Source organism: Pezoporus occidentalis, unplaced genomic scaffold, assembly GCF_034315485.1.
Source record: "Pezoporus occidentalis ecotype Australia unplaced genomic scaffold, CSIRO_AGI_Poc_V1 ctg78, whole genome shotgun sequence".
Lineage (NCBI taxonomy): Eukaryota > Metazoa > Chordata > Aves > Psittaciformes > Psittacidae > Pezoporus > Pezoporus occidentalis.
The window spans coordinates 745674-763388 of record NW_026916137.1 but is presented as its reverse complement, the minus strand read 5'-3'; the positions used below and the strand labels follow the sequence as shown (position 1 = coordinate 763388).

Genomic DNA, 17715 nt, shown 5'->3' with positions numbered 1-17715 from the left:
CGTTTTGCACAAAGCAGCTGATTTTTTTGTGTGGACTTACTTTAACTGTCGAGGTTCGCAGTCAACTCCCGGCAGTAAGAGCCTCGCTGCCTGCCGTACGTCATCGCTGTCCACCGAGAAACTGCGACGGTGTCCTGCATGAGCCACAGCAACCCGTATCCATTCCATCAGGGGAGGCAGCACAATGAACGGCCTGGGAAAGCACACAGACATGAGTACTACAGTACCCTAGCATCAAAAGAACAGGTATATGTAAAGAGAGCAGCGGAGTGAGTGTGTGTGCATGTGTGTGAGAATATATATATATATATACGGAGAGACAGCGAAAGAAACAAGCAAACTGAAAGCATGGGAGAGCAAACCAGCTCAGCAAATTTCAAGCAGGTCTAAATCAAAATGTCTCACCCTGTCTCAGAAGCTGGATTATTTGAAGAGGGAAATTTATGAGCCACATTCATTTATGGCACTCCTATGAGGTCAGTGCACCTGCTTGGCAAGCCCTCCCTTCACCCCATCCTTCACTCAGTGTATCCCAAAAAGAGAGCACAAGACCATGCCCTGCTCTAGCTGATGGGCCAGGCAGCGTACACTCCCCTGCCACTTTGCAATAGGGGCAGGAGAACAAAGATGGGTAGACAGATAGGATGCCCCACCCTGAAATGCCAGGGATGGAGAGGTGATGCCCCAGTAAGTCTCCAGCTTGTGCACCTCATGCTCAGCACTGAAAGCAGGGACCTTTGCAGCTGTGCTGTGGAAGTTACCTGCAAGCAGCATCAGAAATTAGAATGGTTTGTTTCACTTTAAGCGGCATCAAACTGCTATACCTCTGGGTACCAACTGTTCTGACACTTGAGCAAAAATACACAGAACTGCCCCCAGAGTGGGTGGCGGGAGTGAGCCACAGCCGCCACTTGAGCAAAGCATGGATGCTATCAAAGATGTGGTCCTTCACAAGTCTTAGACAGCGCTGCATCCTAGCAAGAGCTGCCCAAGCCTTGGATAAAACGCACAACATACAGTTTGTTTCATCTATGCCAAAAACCATTTGGGGACCAAGAGCAAAAAGCCAAACTTTAAACAAAAACTAGCCCTAGCTTGCAGATAAAATAAATGAAAACATCTGCAGCTGAACACCTTGGAAGGTCACTGCCTGCTAGATCAAGGTGGATAAAATCCCCAGAGCAATGAAGGCTGTAGCTACTGCCCTTCTGTCCTCAACAGGGTTTTTATCTGCTTCAACACCCAGCTGGGGTGTCCAAAATGGGTGTCTCCTCCACAGCTGTACACAGGAGACAAAGTCTGTGTGGGGCAGGGATGCGGAAAGGTTTAAAGGAGAAACCCCTCTTTATAACAATATACTATAAAATTCTAAAAATTGTAAAATCATTAAAAATCAGTATTTCTGTCCAAGAGTTACTTGAAAACTGTGCTGAAAGTCCTGTGATTAGAAAGGACTGCTGAAAAATACGGGGACACAATGAGACTGTTTCATCCACCCTGTAAAGTAAATACCATGGCTACACTGGTATTTTAACACACTGATAGAACATTGACAACAACAAAAAAGATATGAAACTAGTAAATGACTACTGTCCTCAAGGAATGTCTGCAATTAACCTGCTCTTACCTTCTTCTGAATCTTTTTCTTTTGCCTCATTCCCTATGTGGCTTCCTTTCCCCATCCTCTTTAACTGCATATTCCTTCTGTTTATTAGCTCAGTATATCATTCTAATATTGGAAATGTTCTTATTAGTGCAGCACCATTCCCTGCTTTTGCTCCCTTCCCTTCTCCTGCTCCTTTTCGTTCAATATTGCTTTCCCTTTTTCACCTTTCCTTCTGCAGTCCTTTTTCATAGAAAAAGGGGAAAAAAAAAGAGTGGATTAGGTGCCCAGTAGGCAAATACTTTACATTTTAAATATATAACTTTACCAGAAAAGGAGAAAAGTTATTTAAGAAGATGTTAATTCTGGAATATCATTTTCCTATTTATAGCTCTTTATGCCATTCATTTCTCTTCTGAAGGCTTGATTTTACACAGCTCTGATATTAATACTCTTGAGGAGGGATATTTCAGAAGTGCCAGAGGATAGTGAAGCCCTGAGGCCACTAACTTTCCCTAGGATGCCTGGCCCCCAGATCTCATGGGATCTTAAATGAGCAACCTCTTTCTGAAATATGACATTTTTAGCCAATTTGCCACTTTCATCATTATTCTATCCATCACCTCAAGACCAGGCTGCATTTCCGTCCAAGGCTTTTTGCTCTCCCCAGATCTGCCATGACCACATAAGGAGGTAGATAAGGACAGAGCATCTTCCCCCACAGTTCTGTGAAACGACTTCTATAACCCACCTAATTTGTCGTGATGATAGCAGCAGTCAGAGGAGGGAGAAGCAGGGGTGTATCTGCTCCTGGAAGACGACCTGCTTCCCAGGTCACCTGTGACATGTGTTGTGAGAGCAGAAGTGACACTCTCTCAGCGTTAAGTAGCTGGGGACAAGTGATCGGTGGGAGTTGTTTTCATCACTTGCTGAGCAAACAGCCGAAAGGGAGCTGCAAATCACACTGGAAGTGTAAAAATGCATATAGCTACCTACAGAACCTGGTGCAAGGAAAGGGAAATTCAATTCTAGGTTACGGTTTGCAAGAGCAAACATGGTCTGGACCAGAGAAATTAAGATAGGCTTGTAAGGAACCTTTCTATAACATGTGCTGGGTGAAGGGAAAAGCAGAGGGCTATGGCTGAACTGGGGTCTTAGGTTGGGGATCATGCTTCCTCCTCCTCTTGTGCAGGTCAGAAGCTCACCCAGCACAAAATCTGCCCTCACCACAGTGAGGAGCAGAGCAAATAAATTATTCACAGGAACTGTGATAAATGCACTATAAAACTGCATTTTTTTTTCCTTTCCTCATCTTGCAAACTTCAACAGAGAAATGGAAACGAACGTAGCTCTTTGGTGCAGTAAGTCCCTAAAGGGAAGAGAATCAGTGTTCTGAAGAGGCAGGGGAATTTTTTCTAAAGGCCAATTTCAGCCCCTACATGAGGATGTGAGGTTTGTTCACAATACCTACCTTTTTCCAAAGGGAAAAGAAAAATCCCAACTGCATATCTGAGCATGTCAGGGAATTTGTATTATGAGAAGAGAACCAAATATGGCTGAGTGCAATAGGTTAAAAATACCCTCCAAGAGTCTATGCACCACATGAAGGGGATTTTTTCTTTTTTAAATACTGTTTGTGTGCCAAAGAAGAAAAAGGAACACAAAGCTATAGGGGTGTGATAACCCACAGGACAATGTGACATCAGCAAGAAACATTTCACTTTTCAAATGACACTGTGTGAAAATGGGTTAGGCTAATGCATTGCATCAATACACTGATTTATCTCTGGTACAAAGGCAGACAACAACCAGAAGAGTTTGGTACTTTCATGTTCCAGAGCAGACACACAGCAGATAAGTCACCAGTTATGTGCTTTGGAAGTGCATATCTTAATTAAATTAACCTAACCATGGTAAGAACGTGCTGGGCTTGACTGCCTGAAGGAAGTCAGGAGCAGCACAACTGCTGCAGAAGCACCTTACCAGGGTGTGAGTCAGTGAGCCTCTAGCCCATCTCTATACCTGCACTTAACTTTAAACTCATGCTCCCATCCTCTTTAATTTACTGAGGTTCAAAGTTAAGCATGAGCTGAAGTAATATCCCAAAAAAAGATGGGTTTTGGCACTGGCTTGTGTTTTCCTGAGCTGTCATCTAACGGGAAAAACATGCCAGATCAGGATGCAGGAGAGATCTCTGCACAGAGCAATCTCCATCCCACGCAAAAGAGCTGGGAAGCGGAGGAAGGATGGGGGAGGCAAGCAAAAAGCAGATTCCAAAGGGTTGGTCCCTTCCGGGTGTTATCTCCCCAGTCCTCAGCAAGGGGACAGACAGCTCCTCTTGAAGCATGCCCTACCCAGGTCCCTACTTGAAAAGAATTATGAATGCTCCACAAACTCTCACATCCCTGGTTCCTCTCTTCACATAGCATTCCTTCCTGTTCCTTCCTGCTGCCCAGTGCCCCTCTTGCATCTATTTTGGGATAGCTTAGGGAGCCAGGAGTTCCTGTGTTGTGCAGATCTGCAGACAATACCCAGCTGGCACCCTGCACAAGGGACAGCTGCTTGCCTTACTCCCCAGTCCAGTCTATCACATGTACTTCTGTCCTTCTCCACATCACCCTCACATGTGGCAGGTCCACACTGGCTCCCACCCATGCCTCTCTCTGGCACCCTCCTTTCAGTGGGGTTGACAACCCCTTCCTGCCCAACTGGACATCAAACCTGTATCTTGTCTTTCTCAGGACCGATGTCTCTGGGGCACTTCTAAACACAAAATGGTTCATCAGGAATGCAGATGTTATGGGGGAAATGTAGAGGCACTCCACATTGCTCTTCTTCTGATACCAAACCCTTGCCCCACCACACACACACACACACGCTCATGCATATATTAAATCAACTTTTACAGAGAGGACCAGCTTGATGGTCTGCATCATGACAGAAATGGAGAAACTCCTGAGGGCTAATCCTACTCAGCTGTGAATTCCCACAGCTGCCTTCTGCTGTCCACCCCTCAGTTTCACCAGCTGTGGACACAGCTATAGAGATCTGACTTTGCTCTACCTTAAACATGTTCTATACAGTTCAATTACGACAATTGCTTCAGAGATTTCTATTTGCAGAATCCTTTAGCTATTGCTGTGGTGAGTCTTGAGCTTCTCCAATCACTCCAGCCAAGGAGTGGTGACTGCAAACCTTCATGGCAATGGTAGCCAAAGCACTGCATGCAGGTCACTGCTGTGTGCAATTGCAAAAACGAACAAGAAAGAATTAACGGTGCTCCTGAGAAACGTAAGACTGTACTTTTACAAGAAAAAGCCTATCTAAACAAAGGCAGAGAGATGTTTCTGCTTGCAGATATGAGTCAGCAACTTTAACATCATAAAAAGATTTCATTGGTTTGATTAGTTATGTTTTCATGAATGGTTTTTACAGAAAATTCCAATATAGAAATTGAAAAGCATCCTCAGTTCCGACAGTTTTGATTTAGAGCACATGATGAAACCATATATGCAATTCTAGTCCGCTTTTAGTGTTATTGGAGGATAGAAAAGCATGTTTTTTCCAATGTTTATCACACATTTCAGATGGGTTTCTGGGCTGCAAAACTCCTGGTTTATATTTACAACATAAGCTACTTGTCTTCAGAGAGAGCAATTATTTTCTGATGCCTTCAAAAAGCTTCCAGTCTCAATCCCACCCAGGGACCCAGTGGTGCCAACTGGAGCACCACCCAAGTCCATGCAGCTATCCCTAAGCAGCTCCTCTGCTGCCCCAGAAACAAAGCTAAGGGTAACCCAAGTAGAAGACCTTTGAAAAAGCCAATTCTACATTCTGTTCAGGCCAAAGGAACAAATCTCATTGCTCTTGCACAACCCTTGATGAGACTTGCCTAGGCAGGGGGAGTTGCTTTTCTGTACCAAGACAACTAGATGATCATTAAGGTCCTTTCCAAACCAAACCATTCTATGATTCTACAAGACATCAGTGCTCCAGAGTCTTCACAAGGCAATCTGCAAGTCATGGGTTTTAAACTTGCATCCAGCATTTGAATGCACCATTGCTATTGCCTCTCCTGCGTTCAAAATATTAATGACCAAAGTTTGAAACACAACCGAGTCGAAGTGATGACTCAGCCAGCAACCACAACAGGAAAATATTTCACAGCCAGTTTTGACATCAGATTTGACAGGGCTGGTTGTGGCATAAATTCCTGAAGAGACGTCAGCGTTGGGAGCATGGCGCAGAACGGCCCCAGTAATGCGCTGTTGTCGCAGTGCTGCAGGCAATTTCTCTATTTAAAATATCCTCTAGCCATCCCATGGACAGCATAAGTCTATAGATGTAGAATACAGTCCTAGCCCAGAAAGGGTATATGGCATCTGACAGTCGAGCTATGAATACTTGCCTGAATTATTTCTCATAACATGTGCTATCTCATATGCTGCAAGCAGCTGCCAACACCATTTCTGAAGGGATCATTAAAGAGTGGTAAGTTTGATACTTAGGAAGCAAACCTAGAGGATTTATGTAAAGATGGATCTGGGATTTCTTTTCAGTAGTTCCCATTCATATCAACTCCAGTGTAACTCTGAGTTCAGCAAAGTCATGGTTTTACCACGTGAAATTTTCCATTAGACGGTGGATAAAAATATATAGGGTTATATGGGGCTATGCCATACTGACACATCAAGCAGCATACCCCTTCTTCAGGTATAGGCTGCTAGGTTCATTCAGGTTTCATAGCAGGATTTCCACATTCCCAGTGCTAGTGCTTTACCTGTTCTTCATCAGCACTCCCCATCATTCCCTCCACTCTCTGTGGGCCTTTGTTGGAGACTGCCCTATCCATGGAGTTTGTACCACATAATAATTTAAATCAAAGACACGTTTTCCTAGCTACCTTCTTACTGAAATTGTTCAATGGGTATAATCTGTACTACAGACATGTACCAGTTATGAAGATGCTTTGAAAGGGTTCAATTTATTTTATAGTAGTGGAGCACTCCTCACATTAATTAACCAGGTACACTAATAAGTATCCAAAGCACGAACCAAAATTCAGACAATAACCCCAAACCTTTCTGTTAATCATCAGTGACTACAGGCTGTAATTTGCATGTGTGCATGCGTAAGGGACATGCATATTTTTGTGTGTGTCCACATGGAAGGCAGGCACGAAAATAAAAAGCAAGCAATTGCCGATGGGAGTTTCCAAAGGGATTGCTCCACATACAGGGAAAAGTAGTGAGGGAAAAGTGAAACAAAGGTTAGAACCAGACACATCCCCATCAACTCAATGAAGATTTGAGGAGAAAAGCTAAAAGCTGCGGGGTGGTATAGAGAGCTAATGCTCCCCCAGAACAGAGCGGCAGAGGAAGCACTCTGCTTCCTCTGTACTCTAGTACAGGGAGTTAATGCTCCTCCAAGGTGGAGCAGCAGAGGAAGCGGTGGAGAAGGAACTTTGCTGCCTGTGTGCAGAATTAATGAGTGGTTCTGGACCGGCTGAGCTGCTGAGCTGCTGCTTCTCAATGAGTTGTTAATGGGGAACATGGAGAGTTAGGAAGTAATGAGGACTCTGTCAATATAGCTGTGGATAAAAGTGGGTAAGGAACCACTTACAGAAAAAAACATCACACAAATCTGCAGCTACAGATTTGCGCTTTCCGGTCCTTAAGAAATTACTTGCCATAATTTTGGAAGTGTTATAGAGGCTGAGAAGCAAAACACAACCATGAGACAGATCCTTTTATTAAACCAGAAGCAGCAAGCAAGAAAGATATCTTGGCAAAAGTGGTTTCATCTACAATTCCTTTATTTCTAATTCCAGGGAAAACGAATAAAGAAAACAGCTGCCTGCATGCAGAGGGAGCAGTGCTTTTGCAGGCAATACCTGGCACAAAGAGAAATGCCTCCATCATGTCATGCCTGGAAAGGAGAACCCCACAAACAAGTCTACCCCACATGCTCCCTGTACCTTCATGCCTGCTAAAATAGCTGTCTACATTCCCCACAGACTGGTCCAAACCCCTGCCTGTAACTCCATGCTACCAGAATAGCTGTCTACATGGTACCTGGGGCCATTAGATAACCCACCCCAGCAGGACTACCTTGTGTTGGTGCTGCACACAGCCAAAAAATCAGTGTTTCTTCCAAAGTGACCAGATTGAAAGAAGAATATAAATTTGGGGTAGCAGGGTGTCACATATCCATCTTATGGTTGAGTTTCTTGGCGCTTAGGAAGTGGGGAATATTTTCCAGGTTTTCTGAGCAATCCTGGCCACTTTCCACCACCTTCACCTCCCATGGAAGGAGCCATCCCCCCCACCCCCCCAAGCAAGAGCTTCAGTGTATAATCATTTTTCCCTTTTATTTTATGTAAAGACAAACACTATTAAAAATACACTGCAATCTCATTTCTTTACCTCCCTGAAGAGCAAATACAAAGAAACACTCCCTAGAAAAAAAAGAGCCAGATTTATTCAAATGAAAACATCCCATTTATGTGTCCCCCAAGACTTTGGAGGAGGTACCACTCTCTGTGCTAGAAAGTGCTAAGCCAGACGGGACCGCCGCCACACCAGTTTCCCTCCCATATCCAGCCTCCACAGAAGAACATGCAGAGCCTTTGCAGCCTCTTAAGTCAACCTGGTTCAAAACTGCAGTCCAGGTGGGCTGGAAATGGGTGGGAAAGACAGGAACAGCTCTTATGGAGCCACCCAAGCCCTGCAAGCAGCGGGAAAGCTCTCTGGCTGCATCCCACAACACTCTCAACCCTGGGCCTGCATGGTCAGAGAGGAGGGAGCCAAGACAGCAGCCAGTTTGGCTTCATATAAGCCACGAACAATCCCCATTTCATGGGAATACTGCCTACAATCAGATCTATGTATTCCTGGCTTCTCTGCACCAGCAGGGATACAGAGAGGCCAAGGGTGGGGAAAGATGCCTGGACCTCCTTGCTTCCTTCTGGGCTTCTTTCAACATAAAACCAATTGACACAGCTGGAGAAGAAGGGACAGAATACAACGTATAGCTATAGCACAAAGCTGGCAAATATTCTGCATATGAAAAAGTCATGTTTAACAAACCCACTTCCCTGCAACACACAAAAACTATCATGGAAACCAAAACCATCATAAATAAGTAATGGACCACAAAGCATGCTTGCATGTAAAAAAAAAAACTGATGGGAAATGGTTAGGCATGCTCCTCACAGCACTAAAGAGAAGTCAGCTTCACCACTCTCCTTTCTGCAGCACAGGATGGTTACATCCGTCTGGTGAAGCTCCAGAGCACAACCCCATGGAAATATCCAGGCTCATGCTTAACCCTGCATCACCCCCATTCCAGCACTAAGTACTAACGCATGCTTGATTAGGCAACAGGAGACATATCTGCTCCTTCCAAAAGTGACCACAAGCTCTTGGCAATAACACTGAGTACTTGCTATGGCCCTAACCGCACACCGCAGTTGTTCACTGCCCTGCCAAAGGAAGATGTCTTGCCAGATGGAGTATTCAAAATAAAGCAAAGAAGAACAATCACTTTAAATAGTCACCGGTTCAACTGCTCTAACCAAGAGAACATGCATAAAGGTGACCTCAGAGAAAGGAAAACCCATTAAAGCAAATGTTAAAAGTGATTTTTCAAATATTCCCCTGCCCTTTTCACTTTTCACAGAGAAATCTGCCGAAATCTTACAAAACCAGAGCCTCTGCCCTATTCACTTTTATATATATTCCCACTGGTCCCAGTGGCATTTCTCCCATGGATGGGGACTATAGATCAAATGAGGGCATTTTCTAATTTTGGTTATCTTTTGTGCATACTGACCACTCTTGGACACAAATTTTTGCCTTCTGCAATAACAACGCTGTATGACAAACCATGAAATTAAAATTAATCTGGAAAAAAGAGAGAATTCTGGATTCTTTCATACTTTGGGAACAATAGAGCAAAAAGCAACAAACATGCCCACGGAGCGACCCAAACTTGAAAAGAAACAAAATGCCATCCAAAGGCAAATGGCAGAATTCCCAGTAACATTATTAATGCCAGAATTTCATCTTGTATGCTTTTCTGTGAATCATTACAAAAGTATTTCCATGAAGATATCATATTATATACCATTTATAATTACACATATGATGAGATTCTCAAATGCTGTTTTTGAGATGCAGACCTCATACTGAAACAATAAGCAAACCCTATATGTGCAGTTCTCAGGGCATACATGCAGATGACAGTTTGGCACACATGTATAGTGCAATATATGTACTGGGATGTAAATCTAGAGCCCAGTTTGAAAAAACAGCTTGCATCAGCATCACCATGATACCCATTCTCAAAATGCATACCCAGCACTCTCCAAGCACCTGCTGGTCCTCTTGTCTCAGTACTGGGGAAGCCTGGTTTAGAGCTGGGGAGAAGCATGGCAGGGAAATAGCATAGCATTGGTGTAGCTGTGGGCAACCTAATCTAGTTGAAGATGTCCCTGCTCACTGCAGGGGGGTTGGACTAAATGAGTTTTGAAGGTTCCTTCCAACCCAAAGTATTCTGTGATTCTGTGCCTCAGCACACAAGTGGAGGCTTGCATCAGTAGAGGGCTTGCTGGGCTTCTGACAGGAGATGGCTTTATTTTCCTGGCCAGCAGGCTGTCCTGGTTGCTTTCTTGGGTGAAGAGCTGCCCTGTGCTGGGTACCTTGTCTGCCTGCCGGTGTTGGTAACCCCATCACTGGCTTCAGTGGTATATTGTTCTCACCTTACAGCAAACTCTGAGACCAATGGGGCCTCAAGCATGTCTCAACATCCCTGGCCATCTCTGGAGTGGGGACAACAGTAGCACAACCGGAGCCTGCCACATCACCGGCCACGGCATTCCCCAGGTTACTCCTGTGCCTGGGTATTCGGCATGGCTGGAGCCCAGCATCTTTTAACGACCTCTCCTTTCCACACACTACTCTATTCATTTTCCACTTCCCCAGTCACAGCTGTTGAGCCCTATTAACGCATAGAAAAAACACATTTAAACCCAAACCTGCTAGGCCAGAAATAGAAGTTCTCATTTTCTTTTCCAAAACACAGAATAGCTGAGCAACAACGAAAGGAAAAGGAAATCTCTCCCGAGTGCACATCTGGAACCAATTTGCTGTATGTAGCCACTGGGTGTCACTTTTGATATATATTGGTTCAGCCACGCAGCGCTTTGGTGAGAGAAACAGATTTCAAAGAGGTGATCCTAAACCAAACCAGACCACTCCGCAGCCTCTCACACGCCAGCTGTAATTAGCAATCACCTAGCCAAGTTGATTTATTAACAAAAGGTCTTCACCACGACATTAAGTGCTCTTACCTCTCAGTCTGCAGCGTGACTTTTGACGGCTCCACATTAGGGTTTTCCCACTCCATCTGTGGACAGTGCATGAAGTAGCAGAGGGTGTACAGAGCCTCTGGCTCCCAATAGAAGGAACCCTGCTTCTGGTGCATTGGTGTCCCGTTCCCGTGCTGCTTGGCGTTGAGAGGCTGGAGGTGGTGCATCGCTCGAGACACCAGGTCGCCTGGAAAGAAGCAGAAGCTGGGTGAATGCCAGGCTTTTCAGCTTCCTCTCCCCTGAGTTTTCAAACCAAAAGACACGCTGGGTTGGTTTTCCCTTCTGTTTAACCTCACATGTGCAAATGGCAAAGGGTAGGACTGGATCCAGTGCATTGCTCATCACCAGGCTGGACTTCACCTGGTGGTTTACATGGTGTGGTGTGACATACCCAAGCTGCCAGTAAGCTCCCAAAGGCTTGCAGAAGATGTTTCCCTGCAAACAGGATGTGTACGCAATGCCATCTCAGCACTCCAGAAGAGATGGTACGCCAGGGTGTGTGACACAGCTACCTCACCCCACAGCCCCCCAAAAATGACCAGTGAGAACAATGCAGAGTGGCACCAAAAGCTGCATGCTCCTGGTTAGAGAGTGACAGGGAAATCCAGCCCCTTGAAAGAAGGAAGGAGGCAGTCAGGTAACGCACTAAGCACTAAGGAAGAGTGCAAAGGGACATGTGGGTGAAAAAAAAAGGGGGAAAAATTCCTAAAAGACTGCATCAGAAACATGCAACCAAAACTACAATTTGAAAGCACAGGAAAACTTCACGTTAGCAAAAGAGCAAGACCTGTGAAGTAGGCTCACCCAGCCCCTAAGGTTTCCAGAGCACAGAAAATGGGATTGAGTGTGCCCTCAGCAAGTTTGCCGATGACACCAAGCTGTGCGGTTCGGTTGATACCCTGGAGGGAAGGAATGCCATCCACAGGGACCTTGACACGCTTATGAGGTGGGCTGATGCCAACCTCATGAGGTTTAACCATGCCAAGTGCAAGGTTCTACACCTGGGTCGGAGCAATCCCAGGCACAGCTACAGGTTGGGCAGAGAAGAGATTCAGAGCAGCCCTGCAGAGAAGGACTTGGGGGTGCTGGTTGATGCGAAAATGAACATGGGCCGGCTTCAGTGTGCGCTCACAGCCCAGAAAGCCAACCGTATCCTGGGCTGCATCAAAAGGAGCGTGACCAGCAGGTCGAAGGAGGTGATCCTGCCCCTCTACTCTGCTCTTGTGAGACCTCACCTGGAGTATTGTGTGCAGTTCTGGTGTCCTCAACATAACATAAAAAGGACATGGAACTGTTGGAACAAGTCCAGAGAAGGGCCACAAGGATGATCAGGGGACTGGAGCACCTCCGGTATGAAGACAGGCTGAGAAAGTTGGGGCTGTTCAGCCTGGAGAAGAGAAGGCTGCGTGGAGACCCCATAGCAACCTTCCAGTATCCGAAGGGGGCCTATAAGGATGCTGGGGATGGACTCTTCATGAGGGTCTGTAGTGGTAGGACAAGGGGTAATGGGTTTAAACTGAAAGAGGAGAAGTTCAAGTTAGATATTAGGAAGAAGGTTTTTACTGTGAGGGTGGTGAAGCACTGGAATGGGTTGCCCAGGGAAGCTGTAAACGCGGCATCCCTGGCAGGGTTCAAGGCTAGGCTGGACAGAGCCTTGAGAAACCTGGTCTAGTGTGAGGTGTCCCTGCCCATGGCAGGGGGGTTGGAACTGGATGATCTTAAGAATTCTCTCCAACCAAAACCATTCTGTGATTCTATGATTCTAAAATGGCCCTAGAGAATGATGCTTGTTGTCTCCCCTCCACAGAAGTGGTTCCGGGTGCTTCCTCGCAGGGTGGGTATGGGAAGTCACAGACAGTATGCGGACCAGGATCAGTAAAGCCAGCAAGTGAGATGAGCAGGCAAATATATATGGGAAAGCAGCAGTGAAGTCTCTTAGCACAGTACTGATGGTAACTAATTAACTAAAGTGCCTCCCTCTGAGGCAGTGAATTTTACCTCTGTTGACTAGTGACCACTCTATCAAAGGTAAGGAAACAATTGCGGTTATAAACTGTCTTTTTTCACACTTTCAGATCACTCTGAGAGTGCTTTAGGGGAAAATAATGATCTCAGATCAAATCAGATGGTTTGTTTCAAATGAAAACCTGAGCAAGAGCCCTTTGGGTCATTCTTAAGCTATACAAAAGCGAGTGATGGGGAAAAGAGGACATAATTTTTCAGTGTTAAGAAGAAGTCACACACTTTCTCTTATTTGCTTTTCCCAGGTGACCACTGAGCAGTGAAACTTGGAAGAAAAAGTTAAAAATGTACACCGAGGTAGGAACATAAAACCAAATCTGGGGGAAAAAAAATAAAAGCTCAATAATGAACTCCTGGGCAAACTTACAGAGGAATGACTGCGCGCAAGGCAGAGCTACAGGTTTTTCTGCAAAGCCCCATCCCTGCGAACACACCACAGCACATACCACCCCTCTCTAACCTGACTCACGCAGAAAATGATGATGCTGCTGTGATAATGTGCACCAGAGAGAATAGAAATGTCTTGTTGAAAAATGCTCAGCCCAGTCCTCGAAAATCACAGCCTTAAAACCATGGAGAGAAGAAAACCACTGGCATGAGAAAACTGCCGAGTCTATGATTTTAGGGGTTTAACACAATTTTTTGCTGCACTCTGCAATATTCTTCTGATTCAAAGATTCAAAGCTTTCATTTAAAAATAGTTTCTGTCTTTTCTTTCTGCCAGGAAATTGTCATGATAGAACCAATCTTGTAGCCCTGCATTCTCATAATTTCCAGGAGAAACTGTGCATGCAGAAAGCCTGAAGGATCAGATCTGCAGCAGAAGCAGATGTGCCTCAGAGGTGACTCCTTGGTCTTGCCCCAAATTAACTGCAGACACCTCGAAGCAGCAGGAGAGTTCCGGATCCCCTTCCCTCGGCCCACTCTGTCACAGCAGATGTGCACTGCCAAGACTAGCACTGGCCAATCTAACTGCCAGCAACACTGCTGACAACAAAAGTAAATTCCTCTCTTTTTCTCCAAAAGGCAAAACAACGGCATAGAAGTGCTGGCTGCAAGATCCAGCTTTAACAATAATTGCAAAAGCAGAGAAAAAGGAGCTGCACTAAATTCAGACTCTTCAGACCCAAACCACTACAGCACTAAAGCGTGTTGTTGAAATTAAGCACCTGACTAGTCTCATTTCAGTGGATTGAGACAGAGGCACCTCTGACTCCTGTACTGAACAATGAATAAAAATCAGGATGCCATTTAGGCCCAGATACAGGCAGCAGCATTACTTCATCTTCATTCTTCCCCAGGCACTTCTCCAGTGCAACTTCAGTGACACATCCAGCATCAGAGGAAGCTGCACAGTGAGTAGGGAGGGAAAGCATCAGCAAGAATGACGTTGGCAGGGCAGGCAGCTCAGCAGCACTGCTGATGCAAGGCTAGAGGAACTCAAGCCTCTTTCGAATCAGTAGCAAAGCTCCCATCCGTTTCAGTATGACCAGGAGTTCACCCTTTTATGCTGTGTTTCTTCAACTGCTTCTTAAAAAACCCAAACCGATTCATGCCATTAAAGCTGTATTAATGCCTTTCATGTTTAAACCTCATTTAATCACATTATACCAAGAACTGATTGGCTTAGATCTTGCTTTTGCCTTTCTTATATTATCTCTGGTTACATTTCAAATAGTATCTATATTAACAATTATTATAACATTCCTCTATCAGAGATAATTCAAAGCTTAAATAATGAATACCTATAAAGCACTGAACTTCACAGGGGGCTGGCTGTAAGTAAGCATAAAAGGCTGCATTATGACCTTGGTACCCAACAGGCAGAGGACTGGAAGCAGGATGGGAATGATTGCTCTCTATTTTATTCCACAGTGTAACCTCGGACAATTCACTGCATGCCCTGGTGCCCTTTTCCTCCTCCAGTTATGGTGTACATTCTTCAGAGCAAAAACTGTGTGCCAGGATCAGTGCCAAGAACAGATGAGGAAGCTGACAGACACACGCACACACTGTATGGCAGTATTTATTCATACTCTGTAAAATGTAGTATAGTGTCAACATCTGGTTTGAGATGCACGTGTGTTGTTTTCAATCCCTACCACATTTTGCTGCTTCTATTCTTCCTTGCTAATATGTTTTTTCTTCTCCATTTTCTTCCAAAGAATATACCAAGAGTTGAAACACTCTTTGATCGTGGCCAGTGCACCCCAAAGCCCATGGATGTGAAACCATCTCCATGAAGGGATTTGCTGGTCTGGTCTCCAGCAGTCAGCCACAGGTCTCATCTGGGAAGCCCAACCTATACAAGTTCTCATTGCCAGCTGTAAAAGCTATGGTATATCTGAACACAAAGGGCAACCTTGAATTTGTAGCTAAGCACAGAAAGGCAAGCCCCCTCCATCAGTTTGTGTCAGCCATCTCCGCTCGTCAGAGATGTGGTCAGTACAGCAATGCTCTGCAAGGGAAGGTTACTCGTTCACAGCATTGCTGGTTCTTCTGCACCTGAAAATGTCTCAAGTGTATCAACTAAGTGCATCTGAAAAGCCAATAAATTACTGAGTGCATCATTACAAAAAAAACCCAGAAAACATAAAAAATCCCAGTTGATCTTTTAACTCCATGGACCTGGCTCCTGAGGGCTGTGGGATCACACAAGGGTCTCGGTGGGGATCCCTGCCTCACTGCCCCCTGGCTCATTCACACTCTTCTACCACCGCCTGCAACCCATCTGAAGAACAGACCGAGGAGCTGATCTGCCTGACGAAAGGCCTTGCCAATTTTATTTTGTTTTTAATTTAAGCCAAATAAACACTTCCGTAATGTATGCAACACAAGCCAACGCACAAACTGCTCTGCTGGCAGGAACAGGGAGAGGAAAACAGCACGTTGTATGCGGTAGACACGTAGAAAACAAACTGAACAGCGAAGTGGGGGATATTTGAGGATATTTTTGTTGCTGATTCTGATTCTGGGAATCCAGAACTGGAGAGCAGGCTCCCAGAGAGCAGCAAAGGCAGCAGCAAGCCCCAGGCTGGCACTGCCTTGCAGCCCTGGATTGGGATGGGGAGGAGCTCTGGCAATGCAGCTCCACACTGGAGCTTGTCAGCCCAGGGGAGGAACACCATGCCTCACACACAGGTTAGCAATGGACCCATGAAACCATCAGCATACCCCAGTGTGTGGAAAGCAGCCACTATAGCTGCTTTCCACACACTTCACCCCTTCCGCAACTAAAACAGGACTTCCCGTCACTGCTGCTGTCAGTTCAGCACAGTTCATGAGTGCAAAGTCCATATACATTTGATTTAAAAATTGAAAATATTATATAATGCACATGGTGTGACACAGGCCTGGTTTAAGGCAATAATGAATATTTAAAGAACAGCTTCACCAACTTCAAGCCAAAGATGTGATGTGACACGGAAAGTTAAGCTTCTTCAGTCTTTATGGGGATGGTATATTATATACAACATGCAGCACACAAGTGGACAGCTGGAGCCTGCTCCACAGTCACCAGCAAAGGCTTTTTGGCTTCAGTAAAAGCTATTATCATTGCTTTTACTATTTTAAAGAAAAATATTTACAATATAGCACATTCATTTCCAGTTTTGTGATGCGGGAGAGGAGGGGGAAGAAGAAAAGCAAAGAGAAGGAAGAAAGAGGAAATGGCAGATGCCCAATGCCTACTTCTTAGAAGCTTCCTGTGGGATTTTATGGTCTGTCATGATGGACCTGATTGTCCAATCATGTCTGCCTATGAGCAGATTCACTGCTTTCAGAGAGATAAAATTCCACAGCATACAACATTCAGCAGGGTGTGTGACTGGCCAACTACAACCCTGAGGTCTTACATGGCCACTCCCTATGACACCTACCTCAAGTTTTTCTTGTTACAAAAACATGTCCTAAAACTGCAAGAATAACTTAATGATGATCTTTTTGCACACAAAAAAGAGGTCACACAGTTCTTTGGCCCATGTCTTTTCTTTAAAGCACAGGAGGGAAAAGGATCTCTCTTTCTATCGCAGCCCACCCTCCACAGCACATCCTGTTAGGACACCGTGTGAAGCAGCAGCAGGCTGTGTTTCTAGCATGGCAGCACCCTGCAGGTAGCACCCATCAGTCTGATAATGCTGGTCTGATCATCCATCCAGCTGCCGATGACTCCAGTGTGTGTAGCCTGCTCTCAGGAATCATGCCCTGCATGTTGACAGCACCAGTGTTACCTGAGTGAACATCATCCCCAAGCAAAGAGGGGGCAGAGCTGTAGACTAGGGTTGCGCTTGCCCTTCAGAGCCCTTAATGTCCTCCTTTATCCTGCCCAGACCATGAAAAGGAAGAGAACTGGTCAGGGAACTGCACTCCAGATGTCAACTTCATGTCATGGCCAGCACTTTCCAAAGTTTACTCCTTTACAAGCATGTGAGCCAGGTGTCAAACTCACTTTCTTGACATGGACTCATTTCACACCTAAGTATAAAAGTCTTGAGTCTTTGTGTTTGCTCATGACCAGCTCTGGGGAGGCTATATTGAAAACATGATTTATAACCCTGATAATAAAACCACAGTCTGTCCTATCAGACTGCTACCTGGTAGCCGTGGCCATCCTGCATCCTTCCCAGACTTTAGCTACATTTCTCTTCCTACCTCCCCGTTTCCTCTGGTGTCTGCACTGAAGAGATGCATTGCTACATCTCACACCAGCCTATGCCTGTAA

General features: G+C 45.3%; 1 protein-coding gene across 2 annotated transcripts in view; it reads right to left on the bottom strand.

The window, feature by feature from the left end:
• The window catches only part of ABTB3 (ankyrin repeat and BTB domain containing 3), a 170572-nt gene that overhangs the window by 47992 nt on the left and 104865 nt on the right, over positions 1 to 17715 (bottom strand). For both annotated transcript variants that reach the window (XM_062602739.1, XM_062602740.1), the window contains exons 3-4: positions 10956 to 11160; positions 41 to 193 (exon numbers count right to left, since the gene is read on the bottom strand). In XM_062602739.1, the coding sequence (XP_062458723.1) occupies positions 41 to 193; positions 10956 to 11160 (358 nt within the window). The remainder of the gene's footprint in view (positions 1 to 40; positions 194 to 10955; positions 11161 to 17715) is intronic.